The 21,784-nt window shown below is 38.3% G+C and overlaps 1 protein-coding gene across 15 annotated transcripts in view; it reads right to left on the reverse strand.

Moving 5' to 3' along the window:
* Positions 1-21,784, reverse strand: part of TENM3 (teneurin transmembrane protein 3) — a 416,659-nt gene that overhangs the window by 110,108 nt on the left and 284,767 nt on the right. For 9 of the 15 annotated variants that reach the window (XM_032186160.1, XM_032186158.1, XM_032186155.1 and 6 more), the window contains 2 exons: positions 20,539-20,631; positions 6,830-7,068 (listed from right to left, as the gene is read on the reverse strand). In XM_032186160.1, the coding sequence (XP_032042051.1) occupies positions 6,830-7,068; positions 20,539-20,631 (332 nt within the window). The remainder of the gene's footprint in view (positions 1-6,829; positions 7,069-20,538; positions 20,632-21,784) is intronic. The other 6 variants (XM_032186162.1, XM_032186159.1, XM_032186166.1 and 3 more) reach the window with 1 other exon arrangement.

Raw genomic sequence — 21,784 nt, forward strand, 5'->3', positions numbered from 1 at the left:
TGTTTTTGAAGATTATAAAGTACTGAAATGCAACTTGGAGATTGGTATTTCAGACATAAGAGACTTTCCTAAGGTCCATTCAGGATACCAAAATCCTTCAGCAATTTCAGGAGGTGGTTTCTACCTGCTCTGTAACTGTGTGTTCACCAGGTATATGCGTATATAACCCCCCACTACAGGTCCAGCAGCAGAGGCTACGCACACCCTTTGGTCCTGCCTTATATTTCTATGGGATATCTACTACTCTGTCCTTCCAGAACAACATCCAGCACGACTTTGTAAAACAGCAGGCCCACAGATTTTGACCAGCACACAGCAGAGCCACACTCAATGGGGAAGCTGGGCCTTACAGCCCCCACGTGGCATTGTCACCAGTGCAATTGCTGCCTGTGACATTTGGAGCTGAGAGAGAAAGGTAAACATCCATTCTGGACAGAAGGAAAACACTGCTACGTACTTAATCCACAGCTTTGCAGCTTTTTAATTTGAGAGTCAGACAATTCAAGATGGAAGTGATACTGGAAATCTCTAGCTTGGAAAGAAAAGCCTCACATGGAGCACTGCTGCTGCCTCCAAAAGCACAAGAGACACCCAAAGCCTTCCTTAAAAGCCTGAAGGACTGTTCAGATGAGTTGTTGTCTGTGACTTAGGCAAGGAGCTATGTACCTTCCTTCCAAAAGTACCTTCACACAGAATCACAGAATTTCTAGGTTGGAAGAGACCCTTTTAGAATCAGTGATATACACAGGTATTAGTCTTCCTCAGCATCTCTGATTTGATGCAATGAGAAATGCAGTAGGAGCATAAACCTGGCTAACTGTGAAAATCTGCCACATTGCTGCAGACAGGGAACATATTTCCAACCCACACACCTCAGTGAAGCATTACTCATAACCAAGGTCCAAGCACAACCTAGGTAGCAGAGTGGGCAGAGAATGCAGGCACCCTGCTGGAAATACAATAGTTCTTGATAAAGCTCTCAGTGACAATAGCATTACAATACTCAAAATTAAATGCAGGTCAAAGAGAAAAAGAGTTTCTATAAACACATAATGAAAGTAAAGCTGATTAATGGCAACGTAACTATATTCTCCCTCATGCCTGTTAATTACAATACCTATGCTGGGTATCGTAATAAAAATTCTATTTAAATGGCATTATTAATTAAGTTGTTTTCGTCATTCCTGGCAGTAATTGAGCTTTACGAACAGCAGCATAATGTTAACTTGGCATTGCAATCAAAAAGACGTATTATGTTGTTCTTTACTGATAAAGTAAGATAGATTCCTTTTGACTACAGGTATATTTAGTCATCGTTTTAATCACGAAAATCCAGTTCTGTAACCGTCATGACTAACTGTCCATTAATTCTAAGGAGGGTGCTTCTGCGCTACTATGACTTCTGCCACTGAGCCCAACAGGAAAGGCATCTGGTCCTCTGCAATCTGTGAGTAGATGTGAATGCCAGCAGCTGTCACACTAAATCTTCAGTAACGCGGGTGAACCACAGACAACAAACTTGGGAACAGCACTGGAGAGATGGAAAGTTAACCTCAGTCTGCAGAAACAGACAATTTTCTAAATTTTTCAGGATTACTTAAAACTTGCCTGCAAGGAAGTTAATTGGCCGTCAGCTGTAATTTTTATACCCTGAATCTTTCTGTGACACTCTCCTCTAATGACAAAACTTGTTTGCTATCTTTTCTGTCCACCTACCTCTACCGTAAAAACTCTTCCATTAAGTTGCTCTGTTCTTACTCTCAACAAGTTCTTCTCTCAGACTCTGAAGATAGTTGTTGATGGAAGTTAATTATTAGAAATTTATTAGTGGATAAATTTTCAGCTTGCATATCTTCAGATGATGATAAAGCAATAACAACTTTCAGACTGAGAAAAAAAAACCTGAATGTACAATATAACAGAATAAGCACAATGTCTATTTTTATATAAATGTAGAAAGAATGTATTATCAGTGATTATCAAACATGGCTTTCTAGTCTGGTATCTCTTTTTTGTTCATATTTCATTTCCACTTTGGATTATGACTGTGTGGTCATCCCTGAATCACAGCATAACAGTGACTTTTCTACTGGTTCTCATAGCATGAAATATAAACTACAATATATGTTGTCCCAGAAGATGTTTCAGTTGTTAAATCTAGAAGTAAGCTTTCTTTTCTGTCCAAAATGGATTTACTTAACTGCTCATGGGGAACAGGAGTGATAAAAGTAGTCCTGTGGCCATTTCAATTAAATAAAGTTCAATTTTTTTAAAGAGATGTCCTTAAGTTACCACTGATATTTAAATCTTTATCACCGAGAATAACTAGCTGCCATACATTCTTCTCCTGACCACTGGCTGCAGAGGTAATGCTAGCACAGCAATCAATTCTGAAATACACAGAACACAAAATGCTCGTAAGATACAAACAGACTGCTGTTAAGAAGTCAGAACAGCAGATGTGGACTGAACAGGTCAGGTCTCTCACCACGTATTGAAGTAATATTTTATGTTAATAGAAACCTATTTAGTAGCCATAGGACAACATTAATGACAGATGCATGGGATCATTTAGTGTACAACTCTCCAAACTCTGTTGATTGAATCTGGCACTGTGTAATTCCAGCACTGACTGAGGAAAACCACTTGCCTGTTGGGTCCCCATGCAAGTGAAAATGGCACTAACCTCTTGTATCAACTTAGCTAATGTCAAGACAATGCCACTGGCAATGGAAAACCTGTTGCCAAAGCAATTCCCTGGCTAGAAAGAGGGGCACTGATATCCCAAATTCTCATTAATTTCATCTACTGTGAATCTGCACTAACGAAAAAGTAATTAGTACTGTACCAATTATTCCTTTAATGTAGCTGGTCAGAACCTATGCTATGCAACAACATACTGAAAACAACTGATACAGTTCTCTGTAACTGAACAGGGGACTCTTCAGTTAAAAGAACACACATCCAAGAACAACAAACTGCTCCCTTTAGTAACAAAGAGAGTGGATAGAAGATCCAAAAGCTAGAATTGGCAGGTACATACTGGTCATTACATACACAACTCTGATGTTTCACTTAAGCATTTGCTCTACCAAACTTTTCATGCATTCATTCACTGCAAAAGATGGATGCTGAATGAGATGGTAAGTCACAGGGAGAAAAAGGATAAAGTTCTGTTTTGTCTTGCATGTTGTAAAGTTGGACTCTATTTCTGGCTCACACAGACTGCCTGTACAAAGTTTGGGTAAAATATTCATGTGTATATAAAGAGAGGTCAAGCTAAGGCAATGTCATATTTCTTACTCTTTCATGACTTAAATTTAAGACTGTTCTTGCTAGTCTTCCAAACAGGGAAATAGAAAAGAGTTATTTCTGAAGTTTTCTAAAAAATGTTCATGCTGTAAAAAAAAAAAGTCATCTTCCTTGGTTGCAAATCTGATTATGAATAGCAGTTAGCCAAATGAGCAGCTTAAAGAAATTCCAGTGTAATCTCAATCCCCAAACTAAGCAGTTTATATTCTTTATTCTCTTTCTTTATAATACTCTATTTCAGGAAGATGTTCGTTGAATCCTTTACTTTAAACTGGAGCTGGTTTTTAACTCCACTCTCCTATATATGCTGTACTATGTCTTGGTTAAGCACTTCTTACTTGCATGTTTCTCTTGCTTAACTCATTGTTTCTCAATAGTTTAACAGTAGATGAACCCTTTAATAAGAAGATAAACATTTTCCACAACTCACATTTATTTTCTCTAAAAATTAGCAGGTCTCATTGACAGGAATGGTAAGTTTCAACATTCTGAATATTTTAAATGGCTGAGAGACCACCAGTGCTCAAAAGTCAAGAGTATGCAGGGAGGCTGGCAGTGAGACTTTCCTTTCTTTAGACAAAAATAATGTTTTCAACTCCTTGTGACCTCCAAGACTGCATTAAGTGGCCTTACAGCGTAGCGCTTGCTGCGGTCCCTTTCTGAGCTGACATCTGCTACTCTCACCTTCTCTTTGTAGACTTTGTAAATGTAGGAGTCTTTCCTGTCACAGTGATGGAAGAAGTGCAAGACAGACAGGACTCGGTGTAGCTCCCCTCCACTGGCGGGGCTAATTGACTGCGCAGTTCTGCAAAGGCAGACATGAAGTCCAGCAAACTGCCTCTTCTGCCTTATGTTGTCTAAGCAAAGGGATCCGTAGTCACTTTCTTTACCCCATATCCACTGCAACTAAAGGAAGCGTGGGCATGACATGTTGATCATTGCCCTTTCCAAGAAGGGCCCAGTTACATCACTGGTCCCTGTTTGAGTGATCCAGTTAGGCCTTCGACCTGCAGCTGCCACAGTCACGCGGTGGACATGGGGCATACCGTGCTCCTTATCAATATGCACTGGCATATTTTACAGCAACGGCTGTAGTGTTTTAATGCTTGTGGCAATGTCTCCCTGTGAAGTCAAAAACATGTCTCAAACTGGCTTCACAGATGCGACATGCCACCTCAGCTGCTGTAGGCCTCAGCAGACAAGCCAGATCACTGTGTTAGAGGCATGTCACACAGTGCTAGAGGTCACACGATACCACAGCCCTTCCTAATGTTTTATTTTATTATCAATTTCCTCCTCTTTCAATTCCTCTTTCATACCTACACTATGAAATATTTAACCAAGACGAAGGACTATTTCCATCTTACATAAATGATTTCCACCAATTTATACTTAGATGGCCTATTAAATGGAGAGTATTTCTGATATTATGTCTGCAGAGATGGGAAAACCACATATATGAATGAGTGTAATCCATTCATGGTTTTATGGACCCCAAGTTCTCTAGAGAGCATCCCTGAGTGCTGGATTTTACATTTAGATTGCTGAGCTAGCTGAAATATGTGTAATATCACCAGTAGGCAAAGAGCTCCCTATTGACTACGGGCAGAGGAAGGCCCTTGTGCATTGTTTATTTCAGCAAGTACATGAGCTGGCATGTGCCCATGAAATGTACAGCTATATTTGTCTTTTTTTTTTTTCTTTTTTTACAGAGTATGTGAATAAATGATATGTGGAGCTGAAAGCTCTCACTCACTGGAAAGCCTGGTTCTTTTTCTTGAACACAGGAATACAGGCACATTAGACATGCTTATATTTCTTAATGTGCCTGCGGGAGAAATAATCCAGTACAGCTATCTTCTTGTGCCCCTCAAATTCATAAGTAGTCTCGCTCATTCGGGCTAGCAAAGTGTAGAGCTCAGTTCACAATCAGGTCTTCAATATTTTACTATCTGTATGGCTATTCTTCCCAGTTCTTGACAGCGATACTTCATATTGAATTCCTTCTTTCATATTTATGTATTTTTTTTAGTAGTAGATGTTTGGTTGTAGTGATTTAAGAGGCAATATTATGAAGACTGAGCACAATTACTGTATTTTATAAGTGGGATTATTTGAATCCCACTTTAAAAAAGATGCAGTGTCAAAGCTTAACTCTACACTATACCTTCATACTGCTGTGCACATTTGCTTAAAAAAAATCCAAGGCATGCAATGGACTGAGCAGCAGTGGCAAGCCCTACATTTGTACACATGCATTTTGCTCTTTGGGGCTCACAGCTGAGGTGGAAAGGGTGCTCTGGGGGTTCTGCTTAGCCAGTGCAGAGATGAATTTCTCCAGCTACCCAGCAACCCACTTCCTTGCATTGTTCACAGGAGCTTCAGCCCAGTAAGAACTACTTCAAAGGCTTTATACAGCTTATGCTCTGCCTTGGATTGAAATGTAGCAAGCCTGTTTCAACAAAGGCAATGAAGATTTAAGGATCACAGGGCCTTCTAGGCTTTATTATTAATTTAACCTGATTTTAAAACGAGGGAGAGAAGGAGAGATTGACTCCCCCCCTTCCTCTTCTTTTCTTGACTTCTTAAGACTCTGAATTGGAACACAACCAATGCCTTACAAAAAACAGACCCTTAAATTTTCATTTTTGATTTTAACTTCTAATTAACAAATCAGTGTTTTTAAAGTCTTTGAAGACCATTTAAGGACTCAGAGGTAACAAAATCTGTAATCTGGACAAAGCCATGGAAGAAGTTATGCACATATACATGATAAGTCTGTTCTGTTCCCACACTGAAGTCGATAATGTTTTTGTCATGGGCAAGTGATTCCCCCACTAACTGCCTAAACCTCAAATTATATGATATTTAGAAAAAGCATTTATGAAATTAAATAAAGTGAAGAAGAAATAAAAGAAACTATGTAAAATTCAAGTTGGCAAAATTTAACAAACAGAGAAAACAGTAAATAATTAAAAACAAACACCCCACGAGAGAGGAAGAAGTCTCTTCTTCTCCTCTGCATGTTGTCCTTTTGGACATTTATTTTCCCTACCTTGCAATCAAAGTCTACATTAGACTTTTGCACTAGCTATACACACAAACATACATGTATATAATGATGAAATAAGTTATAATTCCTAAATGCTCAATTAGTTACATTTCATGCAAAATGAGAAGAGTACCATGGATATGCTGGAAGCTATATTCACGTCACAGGACTTTATAGCCTGCATTTTGCATATATGTTTGTAAGTACTAGACACCACGTATCTTAATTGCAATTTGAATACTTCTTTGAAATTAGTTCATGCATTGTCATGCCACAGGGTGCTTGCAAAGTATTCAGATCTTCTATCATCTCAAAATAATTAGGCGTTTTCATTAAGTCATTGTTGTGGTTTTTACTTTTACCAAAAATTCTGTTATAAATGAAGGTTGAGATGGGACAGCACATCTACAGTCCATCAGACATCCCTATTTATGATGACAGTTATCATGAAAAAAAGGAACTCACCTATAAAGTAGGACAGCAGTATTGCCAGCAGCACTGAGACCCCTACAGCACAGAGAGCAGTACATTTCCAGCTACAGTACTTCGAAGACTTCTTGAATTTAAAAGCACTTCTGGACAGAGTGTTCCTAGGTAGTGGCCGAGTAGGAGGGGAATAAACAGAGCCGGATGCCATTGTGTACCCTGGTGTTGCAGTACTGAACAGCGGTGTGGTCCCTGTTCCTGTTTTGAATAGGAAATGCCTGTGGAAGGAAAGAGTGTATGGTAAACTACACAAGTAAATTCAGCTGGAGCACAGGCAGTCACACTGCTTTTGTTTCATGTTGTCTATTTTTCAAATGTCTACTAGCATCCAGTCTGCAAAGGGTCATAAAAACAACACTTGTCACAGCACTTGCACTTTAAAAAGGCACTTTCATTGTAAGAAAAGATTGAAAAACCCCAAAACATGACTGATACACCGGTATCCAGATAAGAAACAGAACTACCAAAAAATACCGAATGGTAGAGAGGAGGTCTCTCAGAGTTTATCCAACAAGTATGGACAGGCTTTCTACTGCTGTTTATTTTTGTTGGCTTCCACTACAGACTACAGGGAACTCCATTAAAAAGTCAATATTATGCAATCTGACTGTAGCCCATACTACTTATCACAGTTTTCTTGGGTCAAGTACAAAGAAAACAGCAATCTTTCAGATATAAACTTTTGGCAATTTTGCCAGAATTACTCAGTTAAAAGATTTTTGTTGTGTCCTAACTACACAGTACACTAATTCATATCTCCTTGCACATAATCTTACTGTATCAAGATCTGATTATGGATACAGCAGTTACAGTCTGGCAAGTACTCTAAGGATGTGTATTTACTAAGCACTCAGAAAGAATCCCTGCCAGAATCAGAAATGAGAAGCAAAGCCAAATTTAAGACACACTCTGTGAGTTAACAATAAGCTTAATTTAAATTAAAATTTCTCAAGGAAATACTATTCCCTGAGTTTAGCTTGTTACATTAGAATCCTTCTATTTTAGTTCACACTAGCATATTTTTTTTTTTTGGCAGAGCCTCTTAAAGGAAGCATGGTGTAGAGGCTTATACTACCTAGAGTTTTCCTCCTGACACATATATACAAGTCCACAAACAAAACTGAAGTGGAAGACCTTTGCACCAGGGTTTTTTTCCACTGATTTGTTATGTTGGCAAATCTGTAGTGCATGGCCTGGCCTACTATAATCAGGTTCTGCAAAGTGAATGCATTATAAGTAAAAACGGTAAGAAAGCCCACTGTGGAGAAGTTTGAACTTACCAAGTGGAGGAACAGCTGCACAGAATGACAGAGGTGTTTGCATTTTTAGTGGGTAAGAGGCGCTTATGAATTGCTGATAGGCAGGTCCTCCTGAAGGCTAGTAAGAGCAAGTCTATGCTGTTTTTGTCTACTGCATGCCATATATACAGCATGGGTCAGGGGCTCCAGCACCCCATGAGCTAGCTAGGAGGGGAAAGCCCTCTAGGCTATACCACCTGACAATGGGCTCGTCAGGACCAATTCTTGGCTGATGGGACTTTTATCCTCCAGAAGCCGTGCTTGCATCTTTGCATAATAATGTATTGACCTATACAAGTACAGTGACTTCATTGGAAATGTGCTGTGGAGACACTCAAAATTACTTTGCCCCACTGCACCCTGAGAGAAATACCAGATCATCAGGGTTTGTTATTTGCACGAGGTTTTGCTGCAGGAGGTTAATAGATAAATTTGAACACCTTGGCATATGCTCCCTCCTTGAAAATATATGCATCACAAACACAATCCCATGAAATATACTGTATGCAGTTTTCTTCGCTTTAAACAACCTGAAACTTGCTGGCAGTAGCAACAGATGGATATATACTAGATCTACTGATGCAAAACAGCACAGCCAAGTTTTTCTTAGCTTCTGAGCCTGGAGGATTATTAACGATTTCAAAAGACAATGCCCTCGTGGTTTAAATCCTCTCTAAGACACTATTTCATTAAAAGTTGTGACATTTTCTATGTAGCAAACACCAAAATAAAAACACTTAGCCCAATATAAAAAATGTTTTAACTTGGAACATTGTTACTTTAATCTTACGGATACACAGAAGCATGTAGATTCATTAAGCTCTGATAAAGCGTCTTATCCACTTGACCTTTACTGCTCTTTAATTTCTGGCTACACACAGTAAATGATATCTCCAGGTATATCTACATGGATCTCAAGATAACAACAAACAAAGAAGGCTGTTTCCTTCTCAGTGCATAATGAATACTGCTTTTGGGGACTGAAGGAAAGCCACACAGCAGATATAATAATACTCCTAAATATCAGCTATCACGTTAAAAAGAAGAAGCTGCCTGACCAACATCCCCCTGTCTCACTGTTTGGCTCAACAGAACAAAAATGGAAACTCGCATTATACAAGCACTTGAACGGAACTCCATACAGTCTACGCTTTAACAAAATAATGCAACAAAACAGTCAGCCTCTGATCTTTTTTCTTCTTTTTTCTCTGAGAAAGTGAGAGCTGAGATGTTGGCTTTGGTACAGCACAGCCTACCAGAGACTGTAATCCACATTCTCAAAGCCTTTGAGGAGTTAATCCCGTAGATAAACCTGGGAGATGGCCGCATATCTGTGGTGGTGTGAGCTGTCACAGTTCTGACAGTCCACCTCAGGCATCAAGGCAATGAAAGAAAATTGTAACTTTTATATGTGAATTCAGCAGTGTGCAGTCTTAGGCAGCACGCAGCACGACTCCTCACTTCAAGCTATTCCTCCCTTGCTTTGAATCACATTAATACAATGCCAGAGTGGTTGTACCGACTGGCTGGAGGCTGCTGGGGGAAAAAATACGGAGAGAGTAAAATAATGACAAAAAAACCTGCCTGGCATCTTCCTCTGGGTTAAGAAAATCTGTTTGGATCTCTCTATTTCTAATGAGTGGAGTTACTAACAAAGTTGTCAGAGACTCTCCTGCTACATTAACTCAGTGATCAGTATTTAAAGTGCAATGCTATCAGGCCTGCACATCTTGTCTGCCTCTCTGAGCCATGCCAAACAGCGTTCCTATGAGATGAGCAGAAGGATACGGTATCTGACAACAAATCCAGGCTGCTTCCAGATAATGCCATACTTCTTTGTGCTCTTGAAATATAATCTATCCACAAATGATTTTAATTATCTATATATCCATTTATCTTGTCTTTTCAAACCATGGTACTTGAGTAGCTATTTTCTAAAGCCTAAACTGTTTGCACTATTTGACCAGGCACTGATTTACCAGCAATTACACTACTTTTCCTCTCATAGGGAGCTTATAGCATCTGTAATAGTGTATCTTCCATTCAAAATTGATCATTTAACAAGCACTTGCTAGATCTTCGTGTAAGTAGCACTTTAAATATTTTATTAAAGCTTCAGAGTAAAAAATTCCATTGAACCGTGGTAATATTTTACAAGACAAGCTAGTTCTGTTATCATGTAAATCAATTCATTTTTAAAGCAAATAATCTTCTACTTTTATGTTTATTCAAAATATACTTCTGTCTGCTAATTCAATGTACATTTCTGTTAAAAAGTGCAGCTAATCTTAAAATTTTAGGTGGAAAGAATTTAGTACCTAGCAGTTCTGAACTACAGCTTGATGGTAAAATGGAAAGTTATGTCATAAAATGAATCCTTGCTTGCAAAGGCAGCGAGGAAGTCACCTTATTTCACGAATGGCAGGCATTGCGCCTACCTTTCCTCTTTTAAAAGGTAAGACAGAAATAAAGTAGCAAAACCCAAAGAAGTCAAGTAAGAAAAGTAAGTCAAGTAAGAAGTCAAGTAAGAAAACTTGTGAATAACAATAAAACAATCATCCTTTTAATTGAACTTCGTACTCTCTGTGTATCAGGGGCTGGTGTGCACTTGCTGCCATCCAGATGATTTTTTTTTTTCCTCCTCAAGCTCAGGGTGAGGATTCATACCAAATAAGATTTCTTCACTGCTGCCACTTCCTCTGTGGAAAATAAAATTGAAGTAACCTCTACTAAATTCGGTAAATGGGAAAGCAGGATGGGAAAAAAGTGATAAAAAAAAACAGGAGTTGGGCAGAAAGATTAAGTTAACTGAAAACTGTGTCTTTTGAGAAATGGAGATAGATTACAAAAACATTCAAGGACAGTAAGGCTCAGACCACAAACCCAAATACTTTTGATAGAAGGTAGCCCAGTGTCCAGCAACGCAAATGCAATTTAGAATAACTTTCCTTACAAAAATATCTGTGACAAAATTTTTCCACCTCAGTTTAGAAAAAAAATTGATACTGCGCATTAATGAATGCAGTATTACGTAAAAGTGTCTGGAAGTCCCTGAAGTCCAGACCACCAGAGGCACAATTATTACATTAATAAAGTATCACAAAACAAAAAGGACTGTTCTACGTTACTTTTAAAGACGTTGGTCTAAAAGTTTATACAATTACTGAATATTTTTAACATCCATAATACAACATCTACACTAGATATGTGACTTCTTTTTTTTTTTAGCTTATACTGATTTGTAGATTTTAGCAAAGGTGATTTGTAGCTGCGATTTCTCTGGTTTTAGGCATTGTATACAGAATGCTTTGCAGATGCTTGAAGACTATCTTACCATTTCCAACAACTTTCTTAGCAGCATTTTAGTTTTGTTTTAGAATAGGTCATACAGCACAACCCCACGAAGAGAGTGCAAAATCCCATGGCAAATATGTCATGACATACTACAAGTTACACAGGACTCTATTACAAAATTCATTCTAAATAAGGAAACGTGAAGAAGGCTCAGCAAAATTCTGTTGAACACTTCTAAGTACGTCAGAACATGAATCGTGTTTTATCAGGTTTTGTCATGTTTTTCAAAGTGAGACTGGAAGGAAGCCACTGTTATTTTTCTGTGATGCAGATTATGACAGTGACCAGACACTGCTGTCCTCCTCATCTTAAATGCTACAATACCCTTGACCCAGAATAAAACTGTATTTAGAATAAATGTGTTTAAAAAACCATATCTTTCCCTTCCAAATGTACATGTTCCCTTCCAAACAGTACACCTTGTGTACTGTTGTGTACTACCAGCACCTGAAGAATCTGGAGCAAACAAACTCTATCAGTTTGGTTGCACTTCTGCATAGAGAGACTCCATGAAGGTCAGTAACGTATTTCATAATGCCTTGGCACATAGGATATCAACACAGACTGAGGTTTTCTTACAGTAATGTCTTCTACACTGCCTAAAATGTTGTCTGTTTTATCATTTCCATGATGGTGTAAATTTTATGTGGCTCTTCAGATTCTTACAGACCATGATAGGAAGACCGCTGAGGAAGAAAATCTGTAATTTCTTAGAAATTCTCCTTGACCTGAGATTTTGAAGATCTCTTTTTTTTTTTTTTTTTTTTTTAAAAAAAAAAAAAAGTAATAATCAAAACAAAACAACAAAACAAAACAGTGTAAGGGAAAGATTCCAGTAAACACAGGTGGTACAACGAGCACGTTAGTTTGTTCCAAAAATTTGTAAAGATAATCGTATTTGATAGAGAAACACAGATTTTGCACATATAACTGTTAACTGTAACCAAATAGGCAGAAAGAGACATTACCACAGCTGGGTGGATCACCAGGGACAGTATCTTGTCTAAAAGTGGCCAGTGCAAAATGAAAAACTCAAAGTCTTCCGGACTACTTATTCTCTAACAGTTCACAACTCAGGTTTCACAGATGTCTTGTGGCATTCAGTTCTGTAGGCTGAACACGCGTTGTGTCAAAATGTGTTTTCTTCTATCTATTTCAATTTAAATTCAACCAATTGTTTCCTTGTTCTCATATAATGAGTATGTACTGTTTGCCCTGCAGTATATAATGACAGCATCTTCATAAAACTACTCTTTGATTCATTTTATTTCTAGGGTAAAATATGCAAATGCATTAAAAAAATAATTGCTTAAAGCAAATAAAAAAAGAAGAAAAATCAAGATTTAGGTTCGTTATGGGTCAGGCAAAGACAACTGTGGAGTGGAGGAAGACTATGTTCAGATACCTGTTGTTCTGGTGCAGAATATAGCAAAATTGGCATTCAGAAGACAACTGAACAGAAACTGACTTGTGGAGAGACAAAAGTGAAAAGAAAACCTGCCCCTAACATATGTTTTTTTTTTTTTTTTTTTTTGTATTTGGTTCTTTTACCCTTAGGTACCAAAAGACCTTCAGCTATGTAAGCATATCTGTGAGTCTCTGAAATTTTATTTTGTGGGAGTCCACTAATCTAATAAATTTGACTCATTTGTTCTCCTTGCTATTTGAGAAAAAACCTGGACATACTTGCTATTGCCAGCAGGAGAGCTCGCTGTTGGACCACAAGCTTACTGCAGTTTGCCTTATCAGCCACGGCAGTACCATTCTGCCTTCCGTAATCACAGTTTACCTGCTTTATGAAATGAGCAGACCAATTTTCATACTGTGGAGCACAGGTTTATCTACCCTCAAAAACCAACTCAAATCACACTCTAGTGAGTGAGCCAGTATCTCACTCTATTAAAAATTATCAATTTGCCTCTAAGGAGCGTTGAATATATGGACATTATTATATGAAGAAAGAAATTTGTAAGCAAGTCAAGGTAAATGTTCTTATCTGTTCTGCTGAGGTTCTCAATCTGTTACACTGGATTCACTCTGAGGCATGATGCAGTATATCTACACATTTGACATCTAAAATTAGGAACACATCAATCATATTCTGATATCCTCAAGAGGTAGAAAAAACTTCTGTTGAATCTACTTCAAGTGAACACGGGTTGAGAGAAATGTAAATTTTAGTGGATTTATGTTTTGGTGATATATGTACATTTCAGGACTAGTACTTCAAGAGACACAACTTTGCTGCTCAGAAAGTGACAGTACTCCTAATGGCTTGATTTTGACGTTTCACGTAATGGTATTGCTAAGCTCATTAGAATAGAAACTGTAATTAGTCTCTTTTGTACTGAATACATCTGTGATGACTGCTAACCTGAACAAAAAACAAAATAGCATGTTTTGTCTAAAAATGGTCCTAATTCAAAATTCATCTTTCTGGACACAGCAACAATCATTAATTCTGCTTTTCAGTAGTGTAGTAGCACCTTCTATAACACCTTGGCAGCACTGTGAAGTTGATGTAAGCTAGCAAGACATAAGGGTACCTACAGCATATCTTGTTATTTTTCTGGTGGTCTAAAGGGGCACTGAAGTTAGTCAGAAGATACTTCTGAGGTGTGGGAGCTCTCATTCTCTATCTCAAATGCTTCCTTGCTGACATATGCAGAGATAGCAGGTGTCTATCTCTCTGAAGACCTATCATTTTCTTTGCCATTTCCATACAAAGAAATCAGTCAGTCTTAATGAATTAACTCAGGAGAGCATGGCTACATCTAGCTGCAGATATTTTAGCTTGGTCCAAGCTCTGTTATGTAAGTTTTTGTGTTTCTCTCTCCCTGACTTTCCTTAATCCAAACCAGCTGATTTTCTCCCTCCCTGGAATGGATTATCATGCTTGCTCTTTGTTTACGAAAAACATACCAGATACATTAGCTGTCAGAATCAGCAGAAAACCATTAACAGTGGAAAAAAACAGTGGTCCAAGATCACAGTCACTGCACTGCATCTACTGGCTGGTGTGTTCTAAGTCTTGTCTGATCCTACCCATGCTGGATTGAACTGGGTTCCCTGAGTGAGACCATGACCCTCACCTGCCACGTGACATTAGAGAGCTCTGCCTGGCTCACTAATGGATAGATCACGTCAATAAATCTGATTCCTTGCACTGAGTTGAAGAAGCAGATGGAACGAGAAGATTAATCTCCACCAACTGACGTTACAGGGAAGATGTAAAAGAGATAACAGAAATTACTGGCTAGGTCTCATACGAACTCTAGTTCACTGATGCATGAGATCAGCATTCCCAGTAGGCTCCAAAAGGGATTGGATTTTTGTTTCTCTGTGAGCACTTCATGCCTGTCTTCATCTTCTGTTAACATTCTTCTGAGATGAAACCTTGTAGCTGGTGGTGTTTGCCCTTAGCACAGGCTTATGACTGACTTCCATAGAACCATACGGCTGCATTTAACACAAATCCAAGCCAGCACAGAAACTACATTATGCTGTGAATTTGTCTTACTATATTTTCTGTGAAGAATTGGAAAAAAAAATACCTAGGAAGAGATAAAAGGGAATTTCCGCTTCCTCGGAGCCAATATTAATGCTACCGTAATCCTGGAAAAAGCTCTAAGATCACATCAGATCAAATGATGATCAAAGTTTGGGAGAGAGGGAGAAAGAGAGGAAAGCTATTACCCATATGCAAAAACAGAGGAAACGTCTGTGGGAACCTGAGATAAGCCTCTTGTAACAGCTTATTCAAATGTTTCAGAGAAATACTTTACATATGGAAACATCTGCTTGAATTTGGGTGGGTTTACACCGAGGACCCACTTTCTTCACAAACTAAAGACTGAAAAAAAAAAACAGTAGGGCTGCAAGTGCCCTCCTTGCTGCTTCTGTGTTCTTTCACATCTGGTCCCTGGCAGGTTATTGCTCTGATGCTGGTTGCTGCTAGAGAAAGACTGAAGTCAGACATAGCAATCCGTAGCAGAAGCTTCCAGTAGCAATCCAGACATGACAGTATCTCAATCTCCTTTGGAAGCCACTGGTGACTTGCACCCAAAAACTCTTCCTTTGCACTTTACCTACCTTCTTGGTGGCATAAGTAAGAATATAGTGCTGTAGTAAGCACATGGCACTTGTAAAATTCCTATTAATTGTTCCTCAAAATTTGGGCTGCTAGCTCTCTCCCCCAAGAAAGAGGGGTTCACTTCAGTGTTATACGGATACACATATCTCAGATCAAAAGAACCAGTTAAATCAGCCTGTTCTGAGCCTGCTCTTTTGTGTTCCTCTCTGCTATGCTGCACTCTGTGAAGATGGGCAAGGGAAACAAACAGGGCTAAACTGCACTTTGTGGAAGTGAGCTGGGGAGACTGATGCAAAGAATGACTTTTGATGCTGGGTGGGCAAACCAAGAAACCTGCCACAGTTTCAGTTACTCATACTCTTCTCTGTAGGAAAGTCCCTTTACCTGCCTGATAGAAGAGAGTGAAACTAGACTCATATATTGCTCAAAAATATCAAGTGACTCTGTTCTCCTTACAGGCTTGCTTTGGGTGTCTTAAAGGTCTAGCACTCACAGTGACTTCCATATAGGTAGTGACATGGCCCTGGTTATTCTTGGTCACTGATATGCGCTTTGGAAGGAGGCAACAATTGGAGGGAACAGACTTCATAGCCCGTTACTGCATTTTTAGATAATGATAGTGCTTGTGCTGCTCCAGATCTCGTCTCTCCAGAGGAAGAGAGGGTAAAGGAAAACATCTGAATTTTACGGTAACAACTGGAAATGTTCACGTCATAATCATAATCATAAATATAAATCATAAGGATTTATATTACAGTTCTTCATCTTGTTCTTCTGGAATCATATCGCAGCTGAGAGAGAGAGGTCTCTGAAATGAGGTATTCTAATCTTGGCCAGCTCCTTTCTTGAATATTGAGTAAGTTAAGCTTCCCGGGGAGAAAATCAAAGAGGAAAGGCAGGCCACTGTACTCATCCAATCCCTTTTACTACACTTGCAGTCTTTACTAAGCTGAAGGAGAGCAATTATTTATTTATATATACATAAAAATTCATAAAAAAGATGGAGAGTAACTTTTCACTTGGACAGATAATTATAGGACAAGGGGGAACAATTTTCAATTAAAGGAGGGGAAATTTAGATTAGATGTTAGGAGAAAATTCTCTCAGAGTGCTGTGAGACACAGGCACAGGTTGCCCAGAGAAGCTGTGGATGCCCCATCCCTGGAGGTTTTCAAGGCCAGGTTGGATGAAGCCCTGGGCAACCTGGTCTGGTGGGAGGTGTCCCTGCCTATGGCAGGGGCTTAGAACTAGGTGGGCTTTAAGGCCCCTTCCAACCCAAGCTATTCTACAATTCTATAATGTGATTCAGTTGCAGCAAATGCCTCAAAATGCACATGGAGACAATTCCAAAAAAAGCACATGTGATTAAAAAGAGAGACTCAGAGCTGCATTATTTACCCAAAACTTAGTTCAGAAGTTGAAACAAAGGTTGAAATTTCATCTGCAGCAGAAAGACCTGATTGACCTACTGGGCATTTTAAAAGGAACTAAAACCAGAGGGAAGTTGAAGAAGTGAACTATTACTCTGTCAGCGGCTGACAGGATCTGATTCTGCATCAAGCTACAAATGTGCTGAAGTTTCCATCATAATAGATTTGTGATCCTTAGCTCACTTATTGATGTCCATAAGCTGTGGTTCTCTTGCAATTCTGAGTCTGTGATAACCTGTGCTGAACTCTGTGCTGCCGCTACTGCGTTACCAGCAGTCAATCAGACAGCCAGATTGATGCCACTGCAGTGACAGCACTGTCTTACAGCCAATACCACCAAACTGCCAACTGTACAAATACCTGTGAGGCACCTACCATTCCTTTTTTCCAGTCCTTAACTGTTCCTTGGTGAAAACTTATTTACTACGTTTGCATGCTCTTTTGTACGCAAAATACCAAAATCTATAAAAAGACTTGAGAGATCACCATTCAGGGACTCAGTAAGGCAGAGGATTACATCTTGTGTCCAGACTGGATGTCAGTATTTTTTTAAACAGTTTTCATTTTCTCTGATGCTTTCCTGAAGCTGGACTTCTCACTGCACAACCTACATTTACTGAGATATTGTATGCTGACAGTATAATGTCATCCAGTCTTTGCTTTGCCATGGTATTTGGTATCATTTTCGTACCTATCTGAATGTGATGGAAAGAATTTCCAGAATCTGTTAAAGTTCTTTTCTGGTTCAATTTGAGCTGCACTGATTGGGATGGTAGGCTCTACTGCAGGCATGCAACTGTAGAAAGAGATTAGCTTTTGACTCTGTAACTTGTTATCTGCTTTATGGTCTTGACTTTTTTTTTTTTTACTTAAGTGTTTTGTTTGTTTGTTTGTTTGTTTAACTTCTGATATTTTAAAGCAAATTTGACACTTCAGAGATTGTACTGAAAAATTTCTTATTGACTTACACCATCACAGATACGAGGTCTTTGGTATGGTTATTCCTGGTTTCTCACCTAGTAGAGCACGTATCAGCAGCCAAGGTTTCTCATAATTTTGAGTTAGTCCTATAGGTTTTGAGGTACATACTATTTGAAAAGGTTTCTCAAGCACTTACAAGCAGTAACATGGAATAATCTTGGGTTTCATCTTAGATATTCCGTTCCTAACAGCCTAGCATTTTATCTAAGTCCTACTTTGCCTAACCAAGCACTCGTAGTTTCTTCTTTTGGGCTACTCCATCTTAACCATTTGTGGAGCTTCTCCTACTCCTTTTGTGCCCAGTCATGTAGTTATGTCCAGATTTCTTCCCTCCACTCCACACTCCTGGTTTCTTCCTCTCTTGAATTCAATTCACTATGGCCTTGTAACAGCCTAGCCACTTTTAAACTGAGCTCTCCTGAACATGTTTGCCAACCCATGACAAAAATCCCCAGTCTTTGCAATCATTGCAAAGAATTCCCTCTTCACTACAACAGGTTTTCAAACCCTATCCCTGCGAAAAATGAAACTTTCAGAAAATAAGGAGATAGAAAGTGCTAGGAAGCTTAACAGTAAGAAATATAAATGCAATCATTCACTAGATATTGAATCTCCTTTTTCAAATTCTGATACCTCGATAACTCAGACTTTCAGGTTAGATAAAAGAAAAACAGGCTATTTACTTCAAACTAAGATGATTTCTCAGGATGTATACAAGCATACATTTAGATACTAGGGATAGGGATAGCCATACCAAGGAAGGCCAACAATACTTACCATTAAAAGACTAGAGATTTCGAACTGTCTTATGATAATTAATGCACTGTGCAAAAATCTCTCAAAGCTATAAACAACTATTTCTAAGGTCTAGACATATGAATCACTAGAGTTTCTATGCAAAATGTCTTTTCCTATTATCATTATTAACACTAAAATTGTCACATTCATTAGATTAATATCCTCTCCATACACCCTACAAACTGAAAAATAATATTTTGTAATGTAACACATAACATGAAAACAAAGAAACAAATATATAATGATTCTAACTGTGACTCAGTATGTTAGTGAGGCTGATAAACTGAATCTTCATGCTGATTGCATGTCGTAGTCTCAAATCTATTATGCTTTGGAACTGATGTGTTATTATCTCTGGACAACTTTCACACCAGGAAATGATCCCTGCTAGCATAATTTTAAAAATGAAGGGATTACAAACAAGATAAATTTCATTGCACCACTACCTGAACTAGTATCGACTAAAAGGAAATTCATACAACATAGTCCATTTGCCAAAATACCTGCATTTGGTGGTCCCATTACAAACATATAAAGTACAAACCAGGAACGTTTCTATTAACTTTGCTTCAGCAATTATGCATCTGAATCAGTATTCTGTGGTAAATGATCTACAGGGAATGGTAATACATATATTTTTTAAATACAGTATGCTTACTTGTTTTAAAAAAATAAGAAAATGGTTTTCTGGTAAGTATCTGCAGTACCTTTAAGTTTGCTGAAAATGAGTAACTAATTGAATTTAACACATAACTCCCTTACTGCTGCTGATTTAATTTGTGGCTAAGTGAAAGTTTAAGAGATTTTGGAATGTGAACCAGATCAATGTACAGCGTCAATATATTTTACAAATTAATGAGTTATTAACAGGCAGATGCAGATATTCTTATTTAAATCAAATAATATCTTATCCTTTTTATACTTTAAAGAGTTACAATTAGCAAAACAGAATTTGGACATGAAGTATTGATTTTCACCCTACTATTAACAAAAAAAAAAAGGCAAAGTTACGATTAATAATTCTTTTCAGAAATTGATCACACTAGGCTCTTTAACAAGCTGGAATTCACTAGAAATGATACTGCTTTGTCATGTTTTTTCTTTTTCTTTTTTTTTTTTTTTTTTTTGTAGATCAGAAACCAAGTATACTGATTTGGAAAAAGAAAGTCAAATTGTAGTTCAAACTGAAGACAGATATTAATGATAAAGATTAATAGATATGGAACTTTTTTCTTATGATAAGGATCTATATCTACCTATCTATATTTATTAACAGTTCAAATACCAAACTGGTAAGAATTGTTTATTCTGTAACATTTTATTTCTTTAAACTTCGATTGGTCAATCCTTACGCTACAATAACAAGGCATAATATTTCTAAAACAAACATTTGCTGAACAGTAAACTATTACAAACTAAGGATCAGATCTGGCAAATGCATAAGCATGCAAACAGTTTGCAGCAGCTTGCAGAATCAGGCCACAGAGAATTAATACAACCTCAACTGCACTCTTATCTTCTTAAGTGAAAGCAAACTAGATTTGGCAGTCAAAGTTAACCATTCTTTACTATGAGTCAGTATGGCAAATTATTAAAAAAAAAACACACAAGACATAAAGATGAGGAAGTCTGTTCCAGATGTTTTTTGACCGCTGCAATCAGACATCTTAAAAAAAACTCATTTTGTCTTCTGTGTCAACAGTTAGCATCATGCAAACACTTAGAGTCACATACCCATAACTGCTATCGTGATATGTTGGAGAAAACACATCCATCTCTATAAGGTTGTCATGACCATTTGCAAGGACTGCTTGATTTCCTAATTCTCTACATACAAAGATACAAAAAGATGAAATTAGAGCAGCAATTTCAAATTAAAGAATGGGATGATCCCCAAAACAGAATTCACTCATTCTATTGAGTAACTTTCATTTCCCATGGATGTCTGAACCTGCCACTGCATTTTTAATGCTGTATTTATCTGCCTTCTGTACTGTCTTTTGAGCTACATGCTGGACTGTAACTTGAAGACATGGTGTTACAAGGCTACCATTAGGTGGACACTACCCTTTGGTGATCTCTTCTTTCTGTGCAAGACCTTGAATAAAATTCCTGGCTGCTGCTGCTGGCAAGATAGTCTTGAGAACAGAACTTGAGTGCACAGTGGGAGATGTTTACTTGATGAGGCTGGACCAGAGATAAAGCAGTGAAAGAGAACTGAGACTAGAAAAGCCAGTCTCTTGCTGGCTATCTGGCACAGGCAGTCAGACAAAATGTGCAGAGGGCAGGCTACCAAGAGTGAGTGGAGATTTCATGTTCTGCAAATGATGCTGTACAGCAGCAGGGGAAGGAAAGGGAGCACCACAGACTCCGGCTCTCTCAGGGAAAGGCAAGAAAACAAAAGGGGAGAAATATAACCAGGCACTATTACTTCTTTTACAGCTGTACATTACTTACTCTACCTAAACAAGGAAAAGAATTGGTTTGGGAACTCTTCCTAAATTTGCATCCATGCTTGCTTCAACAATTGCATCTCCCTGAAGTGGTAAATGACTACCTCAAGGAATACTGTGCAAATACTGTGCAAAATCTGGACTACTGGTACTTGCCTAAGACACAGGGGACAAAACAGACAGTGTGCTCAAATTCCAAGTCTTCAGGGCGTCAGCAAGGGATTCATATGCTGGAAGGATGCCAGAGAGACCAAGCAAAAATCTAAAGAAACAGACTATTCTCACCAAGGGAAGCTTATAAGCATATGGGCCCAGTGTGCTAGGATTCAAATACAGATGCTTATAAGCACCTGACTGCATAAGAAATCTATGCCACAAGAAAACATAACTTTTATTCATTCAGCTTTAGACTTTGAAAACAGTACTAGTTGTTTGCCCTGATGAACACGTCTAGCTTGTGCGTATGTATGTCCTCAGAATTACTGCACACAGATCTTTAAAAATGTACTATTTCTCTCAACAGCATA

This window comes from Aythya fuligula, chromosome 4 (genome assembly GCF_009819795.1).
Source record: "Aythya fuligula isolate bAytFul2 chromosome 4, bAytFul2.pri, whole genome shotgun sequence".
NCBI lineage: Eukaryota > Metazoa > Chordata > Aves > Anseriformes > Anatidae > Aythya > Aythya fuligula.